Source organism: Sparus aurata, chromosome 21 (genome assembly GCF_900880675.1).
Source record: "Sparus aurata chromosome 21, fSpaAur1.1, whole genome shotgun sequence".
NCBI classification, from domain to species: domain Eukaryota; kingdom Metazoa; phylum Chordata; class Actinopteri; order Spariformes; family Sparidae; genus Sparus; species Sparus aurata.
In genome coordinates this window covers 24,701,722-24,727,632 of record NC_044207.1, presented here as the reverse complement: position 1 = coordinate 24,727,632, position 25,911 = coordinate 24,701,722, and the positions used below count along the sequence as shown (strand labels likewise).

Here is a 25,911-nt window from a genome sequence, read left to right as displayed (position 1 = left end):
GCGAGGGGGCCTTATTGGATCTCCAGCGGATAACGGCAGGACAGTGTCGAAGCTTCGCAGCATCTGTCTGAGTAATTAGGACTTCGGGGGATGATAGGAGACAGTAAGAAATAACAACAGCAAGAGTGAGAGACGGATAGAGGGGGAGAGCGCCGAGAGGAAACCGGGAGGGAAGCTCATCGGCGCGGCGATGGAGACGTCAGAGATGGAAACCCTGCGACGTGATTATCACGGCCAGACTGAAAAGACAACCAGGTCTGTAATTACACGCTCGTGTAAATGCTACGACATAAACACAATGCCTCAAATGCACGACCGGTGTGTTCAATATTGATGTCACACACACGCTCACACTCAAATGGATCAGGCGATCGAGGATGTGCTCGTCACAGGTGCTCGTCCTACCAAAATGCAAGCGTGAAACGTGGGCAGGAGTGTGCACGTCATGTACGATATATACTCACTGGTGCAGGGCTCGTCAGGCTGATCGGCGTCGCCGCGGTAGTAGCCGTTGCGGCACACGCAGATGGTGGCGGCCTCAGCTGTGGAGCGGCTGTTCGGAGGGCACTGCAGACACAGACCCGGACCCTGGGTTGACTTGAAGGTACCCGGCGGGCACGCTGCAGGTGAACAGGAAATAAACAATGTCAGACAATGATAATAAAATAAAAAAAACATGCATAAAACAGCCATTTGGTTCTGTACATCATCTAGAGCGGTCAGCAGAGATGCAGACCACCAGTGTGAAGAGATGAAAAGCAACCACAGAACCAACAGCAAAAGTTAATCCGATTTGTCAAATTTGAACCCCAACCCAACTACGTTTCCTCTCTCAGAGGCACAGAACATGCACAAGCACAGTAATAAGCCGACAATCATCTGTAGCAGTTGCAGTGCGTTGGAAGCGTGGATCTCCAGCAGAAGACACGAGGCGACATCAGCGGTAGTTTGTGGAGGCCGGCTCGATGTGTTTCGAGCCCTCGACTCTAAAGGCCGCAGTGAAGGACAAAGATTATTGTGGCTGATATCGCCGTTCCTAACTCCAGGCAATAACCTAATCCATTTACCCCTGCATCCCCAAAAGAATACAAAGCTGAAGAGTTTTTTTTCTGCGCCGTGTGGAAGGATTTACTGACTGTGCTAACTGTGATAAATGTGTAATATTTTAGCAGGCTCACTGATGGGGGAGGAAAACTGTGGAAGTGCCGCCACACTCCGGAGGGGGGGGGGAGGGGATATAAATTTAATGGGACAAGCATCTTACAGATTCTCCAGCTGCGTCTATTTGCCAGAGTAAAAGGTTGTAAAGACTTGACGGTGGCTGAAAAATGGGATCCAGCTATATTACTTACTTTATTACTTCTTCGCACGGAAAATGCGACAGTATGTAAAAAAAAAAAAAAAAAAAGAAAGAGAGAAAACGAGGTATACGATCAGGCCAGATGTAGCTCAAGAACAATTGTAAATCGTCGGGCAGACAAAAATGACGAGGCGTTTGTTAAGTGGTTCAGGTGTTAAAAGCAAAAAGAAATCAGTTGGACCGGCACACCAGCGCGTAATGGGCCGACTAAGAGCCCTTTATTGCAATATTTATGAAGAGCTTGGTAAATGGGGAGTTATTTAAAGCGATAACGACCAAGAAGTTGGTTCCATTCCCCTCCACTGCCGGGTCAAACAGTAGAGAACAATCTTTAGACCTTTGTGTCAACAGGCTTTTAAGATTTAATTAAAAACTTTTATGCATCATTAAAAAAATGCAAAGGGAGGTTGGGTTTGGAAGCCGGAGTCCTCTTTCGCCCTGCCGTAAAAAAAAAGGGCAGGTTCCCGCTTTTTTTACGACTCTCCTATTCATACAATCAGCTGGCCTCTCCGATGGGCAGTTAATGAAGGATGGAGAGGAAAGTGGGTGAAGGAGAAAGAGAAGCGAAAACACACACACACATGCACACACACACACACACACACACACACACACACACACAACTGGAGCTTGATGCCCCCCAGCAGGGGCTGCTCCGCCACGTCCTTTGGTGGAGGCTGACGGACACATCAGAGAACTAACTCACTGACCTCATGTCTGGTCACACTACACTGTCCACACACAGCCAGACCTGTCATCCAAACACACACACACACACACACACACGTACACATTGGAGCAGACCACAACAACCACCAACAGCTTATCAGACAAACCCTAGGAGCTGTAAGGCCGATCACAGCTGCAGCGCACAAGGATATCCCCGTGAGTGCAACGCATTGCTATGCTGGCGGACGCTCCGGAGACGCCTCGAGACTGAAGATGCATGTATGGGGGAATATAAAGCACCGAAGAGTATGAAGGTAATAATCTTTCTATAGGGGGAGTGCGGGCCTCGATGTTTTTTCTTTTTTTCTTCCTTTTTAGTGTGTGGGAGTGGAAGCCTGCGCCCTCTCTTGACTTGTTATATACAGATTTGATGCGCGCGGAGATCAACCTCCTTGTAATACAAGAACATTGAGGCCCTTAAAAAAACCCTCCCCGGCCATATGGGGAGGCACAAACCAGCTGCAGAGGCATTTTACAACGCAATAACCTCCAAAGATATCAGAGATTACAAGACGATAAAGCAGGGATCAAAAATTCATTTTCAGCACGGAGAGGGCGAGAGAACTACGAGTCATCATCTTTGCTGGATAAAAATTCATGCATCAGGGTGAGCGCACACACACACACACATCTACTGCCCTGACTCTTATGGAAAGGGATCACAATAAGTTGTTCAGTGTATGTTTAATGGGGTGTGAGCGGGAGTGTGTATCGCCGGCTCCTGCCCTCGGGTTGTGTGTTTACAGACAGACAGTGGCGAGCGTGGACGCTCATAAACGGGGGCAAAAGTGAGGAGAGCGAAGCGGGGGGGGGAGGCTGTGCTGAATCAGCCGTCTGAGATGCGGCAAGAAAAAACGCCTCGAGGCGAACTTTTTTTTTCGAGCAGAAGAATGCATAACACACACACGCACTTATGCTCACACTCGCTCGGGTAAACACACACACACCTTAAAAAAAAACACTCCCATATTGGTATTAATGCAACCCCTCAACTCCGGAGTGCATTTAGAGGGCTGACGCGCTGATTCGCGACCGACCCCATTATGTGAGACGGCGCGCCCGCAATTTCCGCCACTTGACTAGCATGTGTTGTACAGAACCCCGGGATGATTTAATGTCTCTCGTCGGACAGCTGAAGATGCTGCGATCAGCATTTACGGGAAGGGGGGGGTGGGGGATAAGTGACAGCCGGGGCGAAAACAAACAGGCGGCGACATGATCACACACACACACACACAGACACACACACAGACACCCAGCACGGGATGCATGTCCGTCTAGATTATAACTTCTACCTTGGCGCTCTCAGGCTCTCTCGCTAATTGACATTTAATGTGTGCATGAATCCCAGCATTAAACTTAAAATTAATTAGCTGCTCGCCGATCTACCCTCACAGAGCGAGCGAGAGGGAGGGATGAACAGACGCGGGTCAAGACAGAGAGAGAGAAAGAGAGAGAGAAAGAGAGAATGAGAAAGCGATGTGAACAATGTTAGCAAACCCTCAGAGGTCTCGTTCTAATGGCGGGCAGCGCAGCGCTACGCTTCATGAATTCTTTTGGAGCCGAGCCCGAAAGTCTTTCTCCCCCCTGATTTGCGAATTTTGGTCTATTGGTCTCCCCACCGCGACCAATTTTTCCCCGCACAAATGAAGGCGGCATTGCAGCACGAAGGAAACACATTTGCCATTGGCAACCAAAGCAGGACGAGGCCTTGTTTTCTCTGGTCGCTATCCCGCAGGTAACAACGGAAGAACTGGAATAACTTGAGACTCTGAGATGATCAAAACTAGCCGTCTTTTTACGACACCAGTAAGAAGCAAAACCTGCCTACTTGCTAAAACAACGGGCTTTGTCGTAGCACTTCGATTGGGGATTCTCACGGTTGGGTTTTGATTTGGACAGTAGCCAGGCAGCTCATGGTAGCTAATCAGCCAAGTCGGCTACGATGAGTTAACGCCGAATGTTTCGTTCAGTACAGCACAAAAACTACTTTAGGACAAAATCATGGCTTGGCTTAAAACAACTGTTTTGGTCAGCGCAACCACAGATCTGACTTCCTGTGGAAAAGATGCCGGGCTTTGGTGTCCACAAAGACCCCAGGTGTCCTTAAGGTTTCCAGTCATGTGACTCCAACTGTGGTCAGCCGTTTGGCAGCCTTGTTGGCTCGTATTATGTGAAAGTTATATCCAAACCCAAAAGTAATTTTGAAGAAACTTTGATCTTCGTTCTACACAACGGTGATGTATCGATTGACCTTAGACTATCGGCAATACGAGCCAAGAGTCAGTGCCCAGGGGTCCCTACGACTGAGCAATGCACTTGCTGAGCGAATAATATAGTGCACACCACAGGCAATACATCATACATGGAAGCACCCCGGCGCTGTGTCACATAAGGTGCATGCGTTTCGGAATGTGCAGTTACAGACTGCACGTAGCCCATCAGAATCCAAGGTAATTGGAGACATGGGATTTGTGGAGGCAGCGGAATAAGAATTGCATTAGCTTGTCATGCAAGCATCACAGGGTGTCTGTGAGATAAGAATGGAAAATGTACAGTAAGGGAGTTATAGGAAAGCCAGCGCAAAGGATTACGACCAAGATTGGTTTTGGAAATGGCTTTCCCACTAAAAACCCAATCAAAGTTACAGTACACTAGGTCTTTTTCCCGTGGCATCGCTCTGAAGGATGTGTGAGGTATTTCTTTTTTTTTTTTTTTTCCAAACCAAAAGGAACGGCTCGGCAACAAATTGTGGGAAAAAGCAGAGAAAACGTATGCAGTGTCTGATGTGGAAAGGTGCTCAAGCTTGTGTGATAAATCTGATATTAAAGGAAAGAGTTTCAGTCTGTAATGTGAGATATTTATCGGTTAAGATAAATTTTCCAGCACTCCGATATTGACTGTTCACACCAACGTTAAGCACATGAAAGTAATGACTTGCGTTAAGCCGTTTTCTTTTTGCCTAATGCAATCCACATATATTTTGCCATAAAATATACAGTCTTTTGGAAGTAAAAACCTCAAATATACATTCTTTAAAGCCAGTTTCGCCTCTGAAACTCCAACTCTGCCCGTCTTAGGTTTTTTCGAGACATTGTGCGGAGAGGTTGCGTGACCCACAGAAGGGCGCAAGTTGTGAGTTAGCATCAATGACCCTTAAGTACAAGTTTTTGCCCCTCCTACACACCCTTAACCCCGAACCTCATCCATCACATGGGATGGATCACAGCCTTAGCCATGCTTTGGAGTCATGCACCCCCCTCGCCGACTCACAAACACTCATACAGACAGGCTTGTGATCGGGTCAAGACCCCAGTTGACCCCTATTTCACTATTCCGTTGCTCAGTCACTCAGAAAAGACAGCTCTCACCCACCCCAAACCAGAGGAAAACGGCGCGCATGCCGAGTGTGCGCCTGTATAGATCTGGCCGCGCGATGAATCCAAGGGTATCAATCCGGCGGCGAAATGAACATGTTTATCTGACAGAGGGGACACGGAACGTGGCAGGACAGCCAACATCTTCAAACAAAAAGGCAATCAGCGCCTCAGCCCATTGGTATTCAGCCTCACTCTTGTGTCATTGTTCATTTTCCAGCCACAATCCACGTAATGAGCTGCTTTTCCAACCCAGGTGTTCCATTTCTCCGCAAGGTCATTGAAAAACACAATACAATTATTCGAGACAGAGGCATGGCTCGAAACAAAGGCTTGTCAGAATCATCAGGAAATGCCCGCAGGATATTAAAAAAATCGGGGTAAACTGCCTTTTTAGGGTTATGATTTATTCATTCATAGAAACTGATTCAAGAACAATTTAGCATATTTCTCATAAACTGCCAACACTTGTCGACGGGGACTCGTGGAAAAACCCATTCTTGCAGGCCTGCAACCTTAAAACGCGTTTCACAAGCGCGGCCATTCCCTTTTTTGACTTCTCGAGGGCGTCCGCGGTTCACAGTGGTGACATCACTCGGCGGCTCTGGTCAGTGTAAGTCTCCACAACTCCCTGTCATCACCTTCTAATCTCGCAGAAAAAAAGGGGAGCGAGAGAATGCGAGGGGGGAATAAAAGAAGGAGGCCAGAGAGGTTTTTTCACAGGCATAAAGGGGATGGTTGAAAGAGTGCAGCGCTCGGAGCATACCTCGTCTGCTTTTGTTAAGAGCTGTGGTGCTGAAGAGTTCCTCCCACAGAACACTCCCCCCGATCATTAATCATCTGTCCATTCTGGCCCTGTCAGAGACTCTCTTCCGAGCTAAAAAACACTGCACCTACACCCACACGCCCGCCCACGTACACACGAGCTCACCCCCGTGCTCGCATAAAATCCACACACACACGCAACTCTTCTAAAACTTTCTGCTGCCTTCGCGCGGCTGCCTCTTCACCGAATAAACCACTCATCTTGACATACTGTGCCTGTCCTCTCAACTGGCTAATACAGCAATGTCTGACACTGCAGAAAGCCCAGTGAACAATACTTAAAACCCCTTGAGAAAGCTCAGATATGCTCCAATTAGGGGCTACCTTTGGAAGTCTACACGGTGCCGTGCTGCCGGGTAGTCCAGCATCAGAGAAAAGAGGCGCTGCAGCACACAGAAGGGGGAGAGGAAATATAACAAAATCTACATTACGTTGCGTCTGAACGGTCTGCAAATAATAGCAGCGCGGGACTCCTCCGTGCGAGCATGTCTGCGGCATGTAAAATCATGTCTGCCTGGATTCAACAGAGGGCAGTGCAGCAGTGAAATAGCCAGAAGACGAGAAAGTGTTCGGCGAAAGAAAAATAAACAGGTCTGTGTGTGTGTGTGTGTGATGTCTCCAAAATAATCGTGTCTTTCCCTCAGATGAACAGTCTGACTGCTAATGCTAATGAAAGGTGCAGGTGGACGCCAGACAATGAACGTAGGACGACACACTCCGTTTAAATTAAAGTGTGTGTGTGTGAGAGTGAGAGAGAGAGAGAGAGAGAGAGAGAGAGAGCTTTAACAAACCAGCGCACAATTTAGCAGACAGCCGACGCCCCTGGGCAGGCTGTTACCATGGTAACCTCACAGCCAGTATTTTTTTGGCCCGCACGCTCCCTTTGAACAGCCGGCCAATGACAGACCAGCCGACTGGGAAATCTGGCTATCTGAAGGGCGCATGCACGACTCGCGTGTCTTGCGCGTATGTCCGCGCGCGCGAGCATTATATGAGCGAGATAAAGATCAAGAGAGCCTAATAATCTCTCCGCTCCACACAGACTCGTCATAACCGAGTGTCGCGCTGGCAGTTGGCCGCTCGGTATCGCGGACGGGCACACCGGCTCAGGTCAATTTTATTTCCAGGAAGATGCAGCTATGTGCCAGGGCACCAGGCGTATCTCTCAGATAGAGGAGTGGTCTGAGAGGAGCAGGGGGAAAGAGATAGAGAAGACAGAAGACGAGGCGGAGGAGGAGGAGGAGGAGGAGGAGGAGGCATTGGTATTCCAGGAAACTCGGCTGTGCCAATCCATCCCTGGATGGCAAGGTAGTAGAGAAAACCGCCCTCCGAAACATATCGCCGCTCAGCAGGCAGTAACATGTGCTTGCACTACAATCTACACTGTAATCAGAACCTAACAGGGGACTGACCAGGCTCATTGCCCGCTGCCAACTTGCAGAGACAAAAGGGGGGTGAGCGGGCAAGACGGGCAGAGATGGAGAGTTACTCGATGAGGGGTGAAATCAGTCGAGGGAAGTTCTGTGAGCAAGGAGCATTTTCATGCCCAGTGTTTGATTGCAATATGATTGCGGTGCTGATTTGATCAATCTAACTCGAAAGCAAAAATCACGGGGAAAAAAAAAAAAAAAGAAGCCTCGTCTGTTACCAAAGTAGACACACTGATGTGGATGGATCTTGCATGTTCACAAACTTTTATTGTCAAATTAAATCCTATTCGGCAGGAAAAACGTCCCCTTCAGCTATCTGGAGTTTTACAACCTGGAAACGGTTGTTGTGTCCCGTTGTCGAGTCATCTGCGGATCGCGACTCGCAAAAAAGAGGGATGATCAGAATGAGGCAATAAAATCAGCAGTTACAGGCCCCGTCAATTACCTTGCGATCCTGTCGCACGGTGAATAAAGTATATGTTCCAAGATAAATAGCTCTCTCTTTCTTACCACTCCAAGTTGTGAGAGACCATTAGCTTCCTCTGTCTCAGCACTTGTCTCTTTTAAAAAGGATCTAGCTCATTAACTTCATGGCTAGATCAATTAATCTATAGCAGTTAGCCGAAGATGCCCACTCTTGCTCTTTTTTGCTCTCTTTGCTGTGCCTCTGCTCGACACCGTCTATCACATTTACGGCCTTCAAACCTTTCTTTTTTATTTCCACCGCTCAACGTCGTGTATGAGGGGAGACTAACCCGATGAGAAGCTAACGATAAATCAAGACGCCGTGACCGAATTAGGGACGGAGAGGGAAAAAAAAACCTTGCTCGTCTGGAAATGTGTCTTTGCTTTATTCTATACAGAATTAGAAAACTAAAAAAAAACAGAAAGGAGCGATCAAATCAAGTTCAGCAACAGTTGGACTTTTATCAGACAATCCAATCATTTGGCACCACAGAGGTCTTTTACCTGTGTAGCGCTGCCTGATGCATAATGCATACGCGCCGGTGCCAAATTAGACTTCTTTGTGATTTTTTTTTTTTGTGGTTTTTTTTTTTTGGTATTTCTTCTCACGGTGTTGTAATTGCAAATGAAACAAAGGTTGAGGTGGCGGCTTTCAAGCTACAGACGTACCTCGTAGTGAGACGGGGCTGCTGACTGTATGAAGATGTACAGCATGTGCGGTTCAGGGCCGCCGTGGTAACCTACGTCGGCCATTACGGGGAAAGCGGCGAAGACGGAGGATCGACCGTGCAGGTGAGAGCTGCAAAAGGAATTCTCTCCACGTCAACGAGAATTTTTTGTTCGTGCCATTTAGGATCAAAGAGAGCCGCCAGCGTCCTGATAGGCTTTGTTGTTTTCCACTTCCTTTACCGTTCCATTGGATTTGAGGAGCCCTTGTTCGGCTAATATCGCGAACAAAGAGCTGGTGGTTGTAATTAAGCAGCTATGAGTAGCAGCTAACCACAAAACAAATGATATGTCTTGCTGTTAATGAACAGAGAGAAAACAATCAGCATTAGTCAATGCCAATTCTAGATCCCATTTGCTTTTCTATGTATATTTGTGTGGAGCTCAGGCTTCCAAGCTCACCTGCCTGGCACTGAAGCGACGTGTAATATTGATTGTATACTAAATGCAACCCTTGTCATAGAAGTCAATCGCACGTGTCGTGTTAGAGTAACAAGGGTTTTGACAGATTTGCTCCCTGAGCCCAAAAAGACCTGTCAGGTGGATTGATTTTCTTTTCGTTTTTTCTGTTTACTGACGTTTTTTGTCATTCCTTTTAAATTATAATTAAGTGAAAATCCAATTAATTCATTTTGTGTATGTCTCAAATCTGCCTCCAAAATGTATCTTAATCCGTCCTACTTTGCATTTCAAAAGCAGCGAACTCTGAACAGTCAAGTGATTGCTACACAGTACCTGCTGTCGCCATAATATCACCCAAACAGTGAGTCAACAGAGCTGGTATGAGTCTGTCGTGCTGCAGCAAGACCGCAGTGAGACTGTTTTTCTGTGATAAAAAGATAAGACTCTCCGGAGAACAAGACTATTTACACAACACACATAAACGACGAAATCTTACTTACTGGAAAAATACTGAAAGCTGTCATTGACAATTTGCCTCGCCTTGATTAATCGTCACGAGCACAATGGTCTATGTTTTCATGGCAACATGGGCAAAGGGCCATAAAACAGCTGTGAGACACATTTTTCATTTCCCTGCTCAGCTTTAAAGGTCCGGTGTTGATTTACGGGGATCTATTGGCAGAAACGGAATATGATACTCATAATCGTAATTGCTATTGATCGCGATGATGTTTTCATTAGTACTGAAAGCAACATTATGTTTTATAAAATAACAGCTTCTAAATCATGTTGATGGTTCAGTGTCTCGTAACGGGGGTGAATGGTGTCTCTGTCTCAGCCACTCCGCCCCCCCCATCACTTGTTTCTGCACTATGTAACTTCAGCGAGAGGGAAGGATCACAGCGCTACATACATGGTTATGTTTTATGAGTTTTGTTTGAAGTCACCACCTCCATCATGTCTTACAAATTGCTACAGACCTGGAGATTTGTATTCACGGTGGTGGTGTTGCACTGTTGGGGGGCACCAAATCCCACAAAATGTCATTTTTTTTTCATAATGTCGCTGTAATGACTTAAATCTAAGAGCTACTGTGTGTTTATTACCTGAGAATGAATCTTTTTTCTACAGAGGGAGCATGCAATCCAGGGGAGGCTGCCTTGTAGCAACACAGTGGGTAGCACTGTTTGTTAATAGGTAATAAGGCCCCCGTGTAACGTGCCTATTAACATTAATACGTCTAAAAAGGTGTTGATAAAGGATTATGCAAAACGCATAAGGACTCAAAACAAACTTGCTAGTAGTTTATAGTTTATAAAAAAGAGTTTCTTATCATTTAAAATAATAACAATAGTATTCCAAACACATTTGAGATCGACTAACCAAATAAAACTGTTAATAAATGTATAATAAAACATGTATAAAGCTTCATTGGGTACTGTTTTGGCTTTAGATCCTCTTGCTGCACAAAGTCAAGTTAACCTTAATAACTGCATAATTAACTGATAATTAATGGATGATAAAGTGTGTATGAATCATGATAAAGGAACAAAAAAGCTAAGTAAAGGTGTAACAATGACATAATACGTAAGTAAGTGAAACTCTAGAAATGTGATGCTATTATAAATAATTGTATCAAGCAGGTGCTAAGTGGACAACTGTAATAACAAATAGATTTTTTATTGTGCTATTATTAACATTTATATGGTGTTTTTAATGTTAATAATCATCTAATGAGGTCTTATGAGGACCTTGCTGCCAAGTAATCATTGACCCGCATTGTGTCTACAGTAGCCCAGAATGGACAAACCAAACACAGACTCTATAGAAGGTCTTTCCTGTCACTTTTATCCCATATTCAGTGGCCACTGTAGGGCAGGGTGAGGCGAGGGGTATTCAGTTGGTTGGCAATCTGTAGCCTCACCGCTAGATGCCACTAAGTCCTACACACTGGACCTGTTACGCAAAATGATTTAGCCCACTTTCTCGAAATAAAGTCTAAAACTGTTTTACATACGTACGTACCTCTGTAATGATGTTAACTAGATCAGATAAACAGACAGCACTTTGAAAACTTCAAAACTAGAAGCTATTTTAGCTTTTTTTTTTTATTTGGTTGCAAACACAATTACGTTTTTCCAACAAAAAAAGGGATTAAAAAACATCTGAGGCCAACACTGGCAACTAGTCGAAAAGGCCTGATCTCCAAAACACATAATTCCTTGCCAGCCCATTTAATGTTAAAATGCTTTGAGAATTCTTCTTGCGAGGCTTAACAATGGCTTCAAATACCCATGTATCCTAAAATACCCAGCCCCCTGGCTCAGGGTTGGGGCCCTGCTAATGAGCATAGAGGCCTGTGAAGAGGGATGAGTAATTATGCACATTTGAAGGTAGCAGAGGAGTAGAATGATAAAACAACTGCAAAACGAAGGTCCCCTCACTGTTTACCATCCCCTAATTTGATTCCTAATTGAGCGTACATAACACGATGTTTACACCAAAATATCCTGGCACAAACATGCACCCGCGGTAGTTTCACACAGCTGAACATGGCCCCGCCGCTCCCTCCTGATGATGTCAGAGAGTGTAATCACGGGGGGACTCGCCAGCCCCGACGCCGTCGCCACATAGAAGTGCGGCGAAATGTCTCCAACCTTTAGCCTGCGAGTAAGCGTCCTCGCCCTGTCATGCTGATGCTGACATTTTCACACGTGGCAGAGAGGCTGTCAGACGCACAGCAGGAGGCCAGAGGTTAGCAGTAGAGTGGATTCGGAGGCGGATGACAAGAAAGGAAAGGGGAGGAAAAAACACGGGTCTGGCTTTTTTTGAAAACCAATGGCGAGCTTAGGGCCGACCCCTCGGGCTGGAGACCGCCTCGCTGATTACAAGACGAGAGGTGAGCAGGTGAGGTTCGAGAACAGATGAGGGGGGCGGGTGGCGTGAGCGACGCGACGATGGAGAGGTCATCCAGAGCAGCGCTGCGACCCGTTAGGGTAATGACATCACGCACAAAAAAAAACAAAAAACAGCCACGTCAATACAATTTTGCATTTACCAGCGAGATGTTCCTCCAGCTGTACTAGCATATCCGCTGTTCATCGCCCCGGCTGCTATTATGCCTAATGGGAAATAATGATAAAATGCTCTGCATCAAAAGAGACGACACAAATTATGTGCGAAGCGTGGGAGAGGGAAAGTGACCGGGATCAGGGAAATAGAGTGTGAGAAAAAGGGAGATACGGAGAAGTGGGAAAGTGAGAGCAAAACAAAGTGAGAAAGCACTCAGGAAGTGCATCTTGTCACTCAAATTATCCCACAATATGTGCGTGTTGTGCAAAGCAGCCACTTCCCGTTGCATACTAAGTGACGGCCGAGCTATTATTTCTAAAGCTGACAATGGGAGTACAAAAAGGCAGGAGAATAAGCGCTGTTTAGGCAGACTATGCATCTGCCCTGCCCGACTCAGCCGGCTCCATTCACGGTCCAGGATGGGTGTGCTTTTATACATACAAAAAAAAAAAAAACTATTCTGTTGACATCAGGCCCAGGCATGACCAGAAGAACTCAATGGATGAATGACGCGCACGGTAATATATTCTTTTCAAAACTGTACCAACAGATGTGTTCATCAAACATTCTGCTACGTAGCGTGAATGAACACAGGTTGAACCCATCCGCTGGCACGCAATGCACCTGCATCCGCGAAATCCCTCCGAAGGTAGCCGTGCAGGCCCACAGCGCATCAATATTCATGTCGTATTTACATCTGCATGACCTCTATGCAACCTTATCAGAAAAGCTGTATTCCCCCTGCAGACAAACAGACACGCACGATCACACCGACATGGTTGTGTGTGAACTGCAGCCCCCCCCACCCCACCTGTCCAAAACTGGACAGCACTGACCTTTATCAGGCAGCCTTAGTCAATACGCCCTGAGGTATGAAACTGGCAAACATATGTGACCACTGGGTGCGGGGTGCAGCCATGTGGGACGTCCTCATGCCACACGGGTATCTTCACGGATTGATTTCATTCATCCGGACGAAGAGTGGACGATTGACGGACAGGTGCTGACAGATAATGGATATCTAGGACACTCAAAAATGGAGCGTAAGAACAACCGAAGGTGGAAGAAACCCCCCCCCCCCCAAAAAAAATCTACTTTTGAGCAGATGAAAAAAGCAACTGAAAAGCTTTTGACGCTTTGTGATAATTATACCCCTTCAAATCATGTGTGCTCCTATCAATCAAGATTAAAATCCATCGCTGAGGACTGACAACTAAAAAAAGGGATGAAAACGTAAAACACAAGTACTTCGGGTATCCATTTGATTATAAAATCACACATACGTTTGATGTATTCAACGTTAATTTGGCTAAGGCGAAGGCCGATTAAAGATGGAAGGTCCATCAGTGAACGTCTGGGGGCTCGGACGTAACTGTCAAGAGTGATCTGATAAAACCTGAATAAAGAGCGTAGGGTATGTGTGTGCGGCTTACTTAAAAGTGTGTGTCTCCGTGACATTGTGGACTTTGGGAAAGACATCAACAACCTCATCCAGCAGAGAATTGAGGGTAAAACTCAACACAACCAACGGGGAAACCGGATTAACTGTATAAATGGCAGAAAGCCATTAACATGAGGGTAAGGTCTGACAAGTACGCACAAGAGTGTGTGTGTAAATAAAGAAAAGAAAGTGTGTGTTGGTAAATGCATAAAGGGTATGAAGGAGAGTGGTATGATTTCAGGATTTGCAATTAATCATTAAATGAATGTAGGCAGTGTATCCACATACTGCAATAATCACTTTTTAAGGACAAACATGTAGAAATGTGAAAAGTTTGTCCCATTTAGAGAATTATATTAGTTTTCAGTTCATAGCTTTAGTAAACACAGAACTCATCTGCACTCGCTACATTAACTCATCGAGGCCTGTGAAAAAGTGTAAACCGAGACTGCAGTCATGTACAGCGCACGCACACTGTACGGTCGCCATGAAGACATCGTTTTCAAGACAAATGTTGAACGCTTCATTTCCCGACGTAGTGCTACTGTAGGCGACGACTCCGGGGACGTTTGCGTGTTCACATTCTGCGCGGCTGGAACTTCACCGCGGACAAATTGCCCGAACGAACACACTCGCAGATGTACACGCAAACGGCAGTTCATAAGCGCATAAACAGGGTCAAACTAATCAATGCGCACGGATATCGCACACGCATGAGCGCACGCGTACCCATGCGAAGCGCGGTGGAGGGAAAGTCGGACGCGTCCCTGCGGGTGTCACGCGTGTTCTCACGTCAACATTCTTGTTGTCACCGTGTATTCATACATTTTGCATGCAAATATTGTTTTTAAAAACTGCACGAGCGTCGCCGCATGGGGGTACACACACCATAGCCTGACACGGGGTGAGTGGGAAACCCTTGGGTGCACACGGATGCACGGGCAAACTTAACACACACACACACACGCGCACATACACATTCCCTGCGCAGGACATATTGGATTAGGAGAGTTTTTTTTTCTTCTTGGCTCCGTCTCAGAGGTGCTAGATTAAATGCCATTCCCACTTTACTACAGATGGCTCGAAAATAAATCATACTATCCATATACACGCCCGTGAAGAAATCTGTACGTGCACAGGCACGCACATGCACACACACACACACACAAACACACGCACACATAGACAGTGCAAGCGCAAACACAAACAAACAAAACACACATAAATTCAGGGAAACCCTCACACAGGGAGATATATAACACGTTGGCACACCCAAACACTAAAGCACCTGTACGGTCCAGCGCGCCCGCTCTTTGTATTTCAATCACTGAATCAATGGTTCTAAATTGATTGTAGCTGAGCAGGGGCCAGAGATGTTCCCCCTGGCTCGCTGCCCTGGCCCTCTATTGATTAGATCTGAGAGAGCCAATTGCTTTCACACTGGATTAAGGTGTTCCGGAGCAGTGAGCAGGGAGAGAGAGAACCAGAGGGAGAGAGAGGTAGAAAGAGAGGAAGAGAGAGAGAGAGAGAGAGAGAGAGAGAGAGAGAGAGAGAGAGAGAGAGAGAGAATAGGTTTTTGCAGCTTATGAGACACCAACAGAGCACTAAGATCAGGCCGGCAACAATACTAATTAGTTAACAACCACTTTCTATGAGGAGAAGAGCATGTAGGCACAGTAACATACGGGTGTTTCATACACACACACACACACACCCAATAAAAACACATGGACACATCGTAAAGGCTTCTCGGGCTAGACACACATGCCAACCAAGCTAAGCATTCAAACCCTTTCTATAACAATGACATACACACATTTTGCCAGTACACACACAACACACACACACACACACACACACACACACACACACCTCTACGTTGCAATCCTTCAGATCAGACGGCGCTAACGCAGATCAAGGGTGTAATCTCATTTGACCCTGGAGCTAAGTAGCCCAGGGCAACAGCATTACACTTCAAAGCTTCACTCCAAGTTTGTTACACATTCCAGCTCCAAAGTCTTAGGCACGTAAACCTGTAGGAATCAAACCAAACTTTACTATCAGCCGGCATCACAGGATCTGTTCTGACCTGGATCAAATGATAAATAAACTGAGAGGGGGGGAATAAATCTTTTTTTTTTTTTTTTTTTTCTTTTTACAAGCTAGCTCTTCTCCGATATCTGTTTCTCAAGTCTCCATTCGTCTTCCCCTCTGGCACATTCGTATTCCACTGGGGGCAGTGTTAAGCGGGACATCCACTCGCTCAACACCCCATCACTCTTCCTCCCCATGCAACAATTAGCAGCTACTGCAAGGGGTTCTCTTCTCTGTATGGCAGAATGGGAAGGGAGGGACTGGGCCGTGGAGGCCCCCGTCCTCAGCCAAAGACGAGCCCTTTTGTCCCACCAGAGGTTCCCCCCTCTCGAATCATTTCCACAATGGGGGGGTCTTCCAATCCAGATTAAGCGCTTATGAAAATGAAGAACTGTGCGCTAGGAGATGGGGCCGGCACAGGCGGCGTGGACCGGGGTCACCAGAGCCAATAAATGGGCCCCTCACTCCGACACTCCAAGCGCTCGCAGAGGCGTTTCTCAGGGAGCTGCAGCCCTATTCACATGGCATTAGGGGTGTAAAAGCAGCACATTGACTGCGCGAGTCAGGCAGGCTCAATATACATTTGGTTAATACCTCTTTTGTCGCACTCCCTCTATGACTGCTCTCCTCGCCGAGCACGAGAGAAGGAGGACAGTGGTGGAGAGGGAATTAAAGAGGCAGAAAAGATGAGATAGAGAGGGGAAACAAGGGAGGGAGGGAACAGGATTTGCTGGCCCATTCATGCCGCGATGGGTGTGAAGCGCACGCACGGCTGCGTACGTGCGCGCACGCACCTACACACAATGACAACCTCCTGAAAAAAGGCTGCCGTGAGTCATGTCCGTGGGAGTCTGACATGACACTTGGCTGACACCGTAAACTTGGCGAAAGTCAAGAAAATCAACAGACCTGCGCAGCCAAAATACATAATGACAGGCCGAGCATGGTAGCCAGTAATATGAAGGTCAGTTTATAGACAGAAAGATAGGTGGGTTGAAAAAGAGAGAAAGGAGAGCAGAGGCAGAGATATTGTGAAATTGACTGAGTGTATGAGCATGTGTGCCTTTGTGTCCCTATCACTCTGTGTTTGGTTCATTCCCCAAAGGGTCTTATTATGCCTCGCGCTGGCTCCAACACAAAGGCTGCGTCTCTGTATCTCAGCCCATCCAGCTCCCCCAGAGAACATTCTAGACACAGCAAATCCATTTGTTTGTCAGCTTCTGCCTCTATTCGGCTTGGACTAATCAGATATCATTCTCTTTGAGAAGCATACCAGTGTGCAGTCTGGCCTAGCACTACAGTTTCACCTCCCAGCACTGAGATAACATCTCTGCTCTGCTTTTTTTTTTTTTGTATTTGTAAGCACGTAGACATCATAAAACAGGGTCAGAGGGGTTGGTTATGAAGGTATCTCTGTCGATCAAATAATTGTCTGTCTACAAATGAGGTCATTACCGCTAAACAACATCTCTCCTCTCTGAGTTTCCGATCACAGACGAGCCTGGTGGTGGTGGAGTATACAAACTTCCTGTCGAAGGGTGTTGTCCAGGTTGTTTGCCCTTGAATCGTTTGAGGATTATTGGGATGTCATTGTTAACTGCAAAATGTGCCTTGGGGATAACTGTCGATTGACTACAAAGAACACAACATCCTGTGTTTTAAAAACAGCCTAATCCTTACAGTTTAACGCGGGTAGAAACCCGGGGCAGATTGCATCTTGGCAGCTCATGAAATCAATGGCTTTTACAACAGCACTCCTTTGCTCTTTCATGTCATTGTCGGACTCATTGTGAAAAACTGATCCGTTCCCCTCAATGCAACTTCACCGCCCGATCCAGATGTCCCACAGCTTCGTCAGCGATGCCTCACGCTAGCAGTGCCTCATGATGACGTGCCATCCTCGAGCAGAAGCGAGGATCTCATTTCTAAATCCACACCTCCAGATTTGTTTTTTTTCTTTTTTCTTTTCATTTTCAAACTTGTAGTCTTCAGTCTCCACCAATCCCCAATTTTTCACGCGCACGACTCCCTCTGGAGCCACAAAAAAAAAGGCTTCATGCCACCTTTTTCAAATATACAGCAGAACTCCAGAGCGTAGCGGTTTAAAGCTTTACCATGCGGCGTTTCCCACACGTGGACTTTACGTGGGCGGGCTGCCCAGGTACATTTTAGCAGTTTACACTTTGATTTCTTTATCCGTCCTTTTTAATCACACATGCTTTGCCGAGAGAGAGAGGATCTGGTGTTACATTACACCTGTAAATGCGCTGATTGACGATGCGACCTCTCCTATTTACTTTACGCCTACACATGCCGTTGTTTTGTTCAAACTCGTGCGTGCACCTGGTTGTTGCTATGTCATTCTGTGCAAGATTATCAAATCGTTTGCTTGTTTATGGTATTGAATTCTACCACATAAGTGTCATAAAAAACAGTTTTATTATAAGTTCATGTACAGTTTCACAGCTATGAGAACATATTCTTTTGATATTTATCATAAAGTATGAGCTACCTACCTCAACAACACTTGTAAGTAGATATGATAGACTTGATGTGTCAAATTATGTGGAGTCCTCTTTTAACAGTATGTGACACATTACTGAGTGAAGAGGATACTGCACTGCTGACTGAAAGTATACCTATATACCTATGGGACAGTATAATTAATCAATATTAATTGCTTAGTGTGACTCACTCAGTAGTCTAATTTCATTGTCGGTAAAAACCAGAGGAGCACATGAAGCGAACCAAGATAAGGGTTATCATCTCCAAGCAAGATGTTGTAGCCGGTTGCAGCCAATCATGGGATGTCATGTATTGTTTGAGTTGGGTTTCATGTCATTCAAGCTACGACGACAATGTGCCTCTGTTTACACCGCTGATTTAATTGGTGAGGCCTGGAATGTCAGGATTGCTCAAAATTGCAGATTTGAAATAAATGAGCAAAATAACACCGTTCTGACCTCGCCTCGGTGTTTTTCACGTTACGTATTACTGGATCTCCGTAAACTATTGTGCACAGCATTTGCAATCAATCCAACCTCATAACAAGACGTACCGTCCACCGCAACACGTAGGCAGCACTCAACCTGTTGACACAGACTCTGTTCCCACTCATCGCACAGTGAGACATGATGGGTTCTCATTACAGGCCGTAGCCAAAGAGACAGAGAAGGTAGCCGGCTTGATTGGACTATATAAAAACCACGCACACTTTGGAGGTTTCATTAAAGTCGAGTTGCCCCAGCCGATGAGGATGCGCTAAGCTTTCACCTCATCTCAATTGCGCACACACACACACACACACACACACACACACACAGAAATAAACGGACACACACACACACATGCAGATGCACAAACGTCACACAGATCCGACTACAAGTCTGGCTATGCTAATTCCGGTCTGGGAGAAAAGCTGCAGCGCCCCAGCCAGTGTGGGAACTCAGTAAACAAATGGAGCACAAAGCACAAAGTGCTCAAAGAGAGGATTACCAAGTCGCTCTCTTTCTCTTTTTTCTCTTTCTCTCTTTTTTTTTTCAAACTGCCTCCCCAACACTCTCACTCACACACACACACACACACACACACACACACACACACACACACATATAAAGATAGGCACACACACTCCTCCTCTCCCCTATCTTGCATTCAAGATTCAATATTCACACAATGTCTTCTCTAGTGGGCGTTTTCGGAAGACAGCCATAGCAGGGGGCCCTTGGCATGAGGAGCGACAACAAAGCCAAGATCAATAATTTGTCACAGAGTTGTGTCTGCCAGATTGAGCGTCATAGGCTCTTCCTGTCTGTCAGTCTGAACGGATACGTATCCTGTTTTTTTTTGTTTTTTTGTTGTGTTTTTTTTGCAGAACCTCAAGTCCTGACCCCAGAAAGCACACGCTGTGTTTACTGTCAACGAAAACATGCAATTAAACCCGCACAATGACATAGCGCCGTCGCAGATTATGGGAGTTGTCTAATTGCCGGATAATTGCATATTGTGCGGGTTTAGGGGTTATGTTTGATACGACCTGCCCAGTTATCGGGAGCTAAGTTGGTTTAGGGATAATGCGCGGTGTCATAACATAGATTTCACAGGCATGGTTTTTTCACGTGTGTTTCATCAAGGAGAACTCAACGTGGAACCGCAACGCCGTTTGCTTCAAGTGCGCGGGAGTTATGGCAAACGGGATTAGGTGACTAAATTGGACACGCAAAGTTCAGCTCGAGGTGATGGAAATAGCGCGCACGTGTGTGTGTGTGTTCTGTTGCATTTGTGTGCAGGCAACATCCTACAAGCTTTGACCCAAAGTACAGAGATTTTGAGCCTCAGATTGTTTTCTAACACTCGTGGGGATTGACGGAATGAACACCAAGCATGGAAGAAATGTAGTTTTGGCTCACAGGATCTGCTTATGACAAACACCAATCTCACCACGATGGTTGTTTGTCCACCAAGTTCAGATCAGACCCTCTACAGGAAGTGTGACCTATGATCCCTCAACTACCAATAACAGCGGAGGCTTTTAACTCAGAGATCCCCGGAAGCAAGACAACAAATACACACTTTTGCTTGGTCGTAATTTTGGGACATGAAATTGTCCATTTACCCAAATTACAAACTAGATGTTTTTTTCTTGTTAAGGTCGGATAGTGTTTGTTTCACTTTGGGAAAGTTTTGAGGTATCCGTCTGAAACTTCTGAGCTATTCGTTTGCCGTTTCAACATTATCAAAAATTGTTAAAAAATCAATTTGTTCTCCGTCACTCTTGACTTTGACTCAGGTACTGTACTAAATTTTAACTACAACTCAAATTTTAAAAGTTGACTTGCGATAAAAGAAATTCAAGAAACAGATGACTTCAGATTCAGCAAGAAAAGTAGACAATTACATTTAAGTTGTGGCTATAAAGTTTCAACAACTTAAAATCATTTGTCTGCTTCACTTTAAGTAAAATTGACATGTTGTGTTTCCTTGATTTCTTTTTAAGTAAAGTCACTTCAAAACCAGAAACCCTTCAAAAAAATAAACTATAAAGCACTGAAAGGGGCAACATTTTCATATTCTGAAATCTAAAAAATTGTCAGATCAGACCAAAATTTGTTGCAATTCTTCACAACAACACCATAAAAAAACGACAAAGTGACTTCACCTCAAGTGACTTTGTCATGAGGAATGTTCGTCTTTATAATTAGGGCGATCTGACCCCGTAATCTGCTGCAGTGACAGAACGCTCGGACCTCGTTCCAGCCTCGTACGCCGCCACATTCTCCTCGGATGCTTTGTCGACTGCCTCTCGCCGCGTGTGTGGAATGAGCAGAGGTGTACTGGCCTTACAATAATTGCAATTCAATTCTAATTAGATCCCCACTCCGCAAGTTCCACAACATAACCTTGTCTAATCCACATCTATCATCCTGCCGCCGCTGCTGATAACCTCCAGGAAGGGATGAGACAATTTCCCTCGAATTGAAATGTGTCCCTCCACCGTCAAACCAAACAGGCCCGGCGAGTGTTTTATTAGCGGAACAGTGAATATTGATGGACAGTGATGGGGGGGGGGAGGGGGAATCAACAAATGAGAGGCGATGGAGAGAGAGGGTCGTGTTTGTACTTTCTCAACCGGGGATGGGGAGGTGGGGGGGGGAAGACGACTGCGGAGAGGCTCACCACGTCTCCTCATTAGTGCCTGTTGGCGCATACTCCAGAGGGGAAAGAGGAGAGGAAAAGGAAGGGGGCGAGATGCGGGGGCAGAAAACGTACAACAAGATTGAGGATAGTTTTTCTACACCCTGTCAAATTGAGTTTCTTTTAACTCTCGGTCCCCTTCGCGAGACAGAAAAGGGACACCTTTCCGCGGCATTATTGATGACGACTTTGCCGTCCTCTTAAACGTGCGATCACAACTTAAAAGCGTGAGGTGCGGGATTTGATTGATTGGGGTCACGGTTGGGGTGAGGGGGTGAAGTGGAGGCCCCCTCGCAGCGCCCGGGCTTTTATGCTTTGCCCGCGAGGGTGACATAGGCAAATTAAGCGGAGCCCCAGCCATCTGCTGAATGTTAGGGGTCCTTTGTCTCGCTGTGTCCCCGTGACTCTCGCTGGCCTCAACACCCAGTGTCCGTCACTGACTGAAGGGGGAAGACGGGAGTAGACATGTGGGGACTAGAAGCATGAAATAGAGGCACTAAAAAGGATCTGGCGTGTACGATTGGAGGAGATTTGCAAAGTTCCTTCACAGCAACTCCGGGAGAGTGAGAGATGACAATGAAAAGCTCGGGGGGGGGGAGAAAAAAAAGCCTAGTGACCACATACGTGGCCCGAAAGGGACCGAAGGTTAGAGGACCAGACAAGAAAAACAGCGGCTGCTGAAAGGATGGACAGAGAGAGTGAAAAAATAATAGGAGTAAGAGTATGTGTCCTTCCATGGGGGATAAGGACAGCTCTGTGTGTGGCGGGTATTTCCATTATGTGCGAACAAAATCCCTGAAATCCCCTCGCGTTATTAGGGACTGACTCTCGTCATTGCAGTGAGAGCAGCGCATCTGTGTTTGGGGTCATTACAAACACTCTGTTTGGGCCTTAAATTCAAAGAGTCTTTGTTCGGGTCACACTCTTTCACCACCGCACTCTGCCATCCCTCTATTCAGCCCATTGAGAGCCATGGAAACAAGACGTCTTTCACTCTCTGCTCTTTCTTGCAGCGTCTTTTTTTCTCTGTCTCTTCCAACCTACCACCCCATTTTTGTCTTCACCACACTGGTCCTCACTGCCATAGGACTAATAAGAACAGGAAGAGTCAGGCGCTTACTTAATTGGGCTTCAAGGTGACTTAGTAGGTCTTTGGTGTGTGTGTGTGTGTGTGTGTGTGAGTGTCTGTGTGTGCTACACATGGATGCTTCTCTGCAAATGAAGTAAACTCGGTGGAACGCAAGTAGACAAGGCCAAATGGGCTGGAATTGGCTCTAATGGCTTACCGGGCCTTTGCGGGTCGTGTCTGCCAGATCCTTAACACTCAAATACGACATATAAAGAAGCAATCAAAGCCTCGGTCAAGGCGGAAAACTGCAAAACCTGATGTTACAATAAATAGCCTCCAAACTTTTTCAGCTCTAAACAAATGAAAAAAAAAAAAAAAAAACTTCAGAGGTCCAGTAATTGTGTTTGCTTTGAAAGAATTATCTTATTTTACTTAGATTCTCTAATCATTTCAGAGGAATAAGCCAGCTGGTTGGTGTCCATGACAATGAAATCTATAGGGGCACATATCGGGGTTTATAATGTCGTAGGCTAGGGTTAATAATGTGATAAATGTGCTTTAAACAAAGTGAGGCAGAGCTCATACTTTTTCCGAGCGCACGCCCAAGATGTGTGTTTATGCGCGTGCACTCGTGCCCCATGATGGCAGCCATTAGACAGGAGTAAGGCAGCCATGATGAATCGGCACTTAGCCCAGGGAAGCGCACTTGCTCAATGGGCTGTGAATCTCCCGCTGCCACTGTCAGCCGGCAGAATGTTAAATAAAGTTATTTGAATATTTGTAATATTAATGTGCCAGTGTGTCAAAAGCCCGCTGGAGCCTAACGGCGGGAGGAAATATGAGAAGCTTCACACTGCCGCGTGAGCCTATAGGACTTTCTCTTTCTAGCGAGGGGATTTCCCGCAAATGGCCGACTAAATAAATACACAATCACGGAGGGTGCATTAGATCATATTAAGAACGGGGATGAAATAGAGTTCCATTAATAAGTAGCCAGAAAATACACTAGATGATACCGCAAGTAATAATGTTGCATATCATCCTGTTTCACTAGAATTTGATGCACATCTTTCCAGCGATCCATATCTGGAACGACGCTCCCTCCATGCCGATGCTTTTAACTATCCTCTGCCCCCTACACAGTCTCCGGGTCCACGCGGGGTGAGGAGACTCTGAGCAGCTGTGTGCTTTGCATAGGAATGGCCTGCTGACGTTTAAAAAAAAAAAAAAGAGAAAAACGAAAAAGAGAGAAGCAATACGCTTTGAGCATGGTTAACCAATTACAAAAGAAGACAAAATATAGTAGAGGGCCTCATAAAATAAGACTGCCAGCTTTATAGACTCCAGACGGGCATTTATCAGCTGTAGAGAAATTTTGCTCCCAAAAAAGGAAAAAAAAAACCAGCAGAATGAAGAACAAGCAGTTCAAAGTTCTCCATCGCTCTCCTGTAGCATTTCATTTGCCCTCCACCCCCCCATTTACTCCGAAGCGAGTTTTTGTCACATCGTTCACTTTCGAGGGGGTTCAAACGTCACAACGATTAGCTCACCGGGGAGTTTTAATCACTTCGCATATGATAATACAAGGGACATTAAAATGATCAATGATCGCATCAGAAAAAAAAATACACAGAGATGGATGAGAAGCAATCCTAATCAAGGTGATTCTATTAATCACCCAGCTGGAGGCCACGCCGTCGAACCACGAGAGGTGGTCCGGCAAAACCATCAAATGAGTCTTTTTCTTAGACGCTCGGGTCGAGCGGGACACGCGCACAGGACGAGCTTTGCGTTGGTAGGAGGTAGTGGGGTGCTCTTTGGAGTGTCTCCGCTCGATTTAACAGGGAGGTGATAAAATATTTAGCAGATTGCTTACATAGCCGAGGGGGAGAGAGGGAACGAGAGAGAGAGAGAGAGAGTGAGGAAGAGAGAGCGAGAGAGAGAGAGTGAGAGGGGATACCCAAATGGCTTGTGTGGGAGCTGGGGAGCTGGTAATGAGGATGGCATGCTGGCATCATCGTTACAGAGCACAACAACTCTACATGGTCTCTCTGCCCAACTGACAGCAGGCCACACGCACGCACACACACACACACGCACGCACACACACACACACACACACACCAGGCTACCTGTCACTAATTAAAACATATCGATTAGAGGAAAGTGCAATCAGGTACAGTGAGGCTCACACACACACACACACACGGACACACACACGCTGACACAAGGCACAAACAAACACGCAGCAATTAGGGTTATTTTCTCCGCCGCAAACAAATGACTTTCCATATTCATTCGTCACTTAAAGAAAATCTTTGTAGCCTCTCAGAGATGTTTTTTTTTTTTTTCAACTTTCACTAAGCAGAAATAAACATCAAAAGCCATGGATTTGTGCAAGATAAACACATTTCCACGACTCGCACAGCAACAGTGCGTTTTTTCTTCTCTAACGCTATACACAACTCCATGATGATGATTCCGAGTAAGTGCCGACGCTAATACATAAATAAAACCGAAATTAACTGTACCTTTATTCTGGTATGTGCTCAGTTAAAAACAGCACAAAGACGATATATTCAAAGCAACAGTGCGCAATGTTTTCACTTTAGAATAACAGCTTCTAAATCATGTCAGTGGCACAGTGTCTTGTGACAGGGTGAACGGCGTCTCTGTCTCAGCCCATCACTTCTTTCTGCACTACGTAACTTCAGGGAGAGATCGGGATCACGGCGTTACACAAGTGTGCACTTCAACGCACAAGTTTTCAACACATTACATTGTTATGATGTCATGAGTTCCGTTTGTAGTCAGCGCCTACATTACAATCTGACAAACTGTTACAGACCTGGGATTTGTATTCACGTTGCATTCAGGGACTATGGGGAGCGCCAAATCACACAAAATGCCAATTTCTACATTATGGTGCTTTAATGATTTGCCACATCAACTTATTTTTTTTTGTGTAAACTATGCTTTCTCTGAATTTAATTCCATCAACATGTTTCAATAAAAGGACAGGGGCCCACTAAAGACTGGGAGTGTTCAAAAACACACCTGCTTGGAACAGTGCAGAGGCAAACAGGTGATAGTATGACGGGGTATTGTAAAGGGGCATCCTTGAAAAAAGCTCAGTTGGTCACACGAGAGGACGGGGCGAGGTTCCCAGTTTTGCAAAATACGTGACTCCCTATAAGATATTACTACACGGACCCGGGAACACTTCG

The 25,911-nt window shown here is 45.9% G+C and overlaps 1 protein-coding gene across 2 annotated transcripts in view; it reads right to left on the bottom strand.

Moving 5' to 3' along the window:
* The window catches only part of ephb1 (EPH receptor B1), a 175,502-nt gene that overhangs the window by 75,667 nt on the left and 73,924 nt on the right, over positions 1-25,911 (bottom strand). For both annotated transcript variants that reach the window (XM_030402437.1, XM_030402439.1), the window contains exon 4: positions 465-620. In XM_030402437.1, the coding sequence (XP_030258297.1) occupies positions 465-620 (156 nt within the window). The remainder of the gene's footprint in view (positions 1-464; positions 621-25,911) is intronic.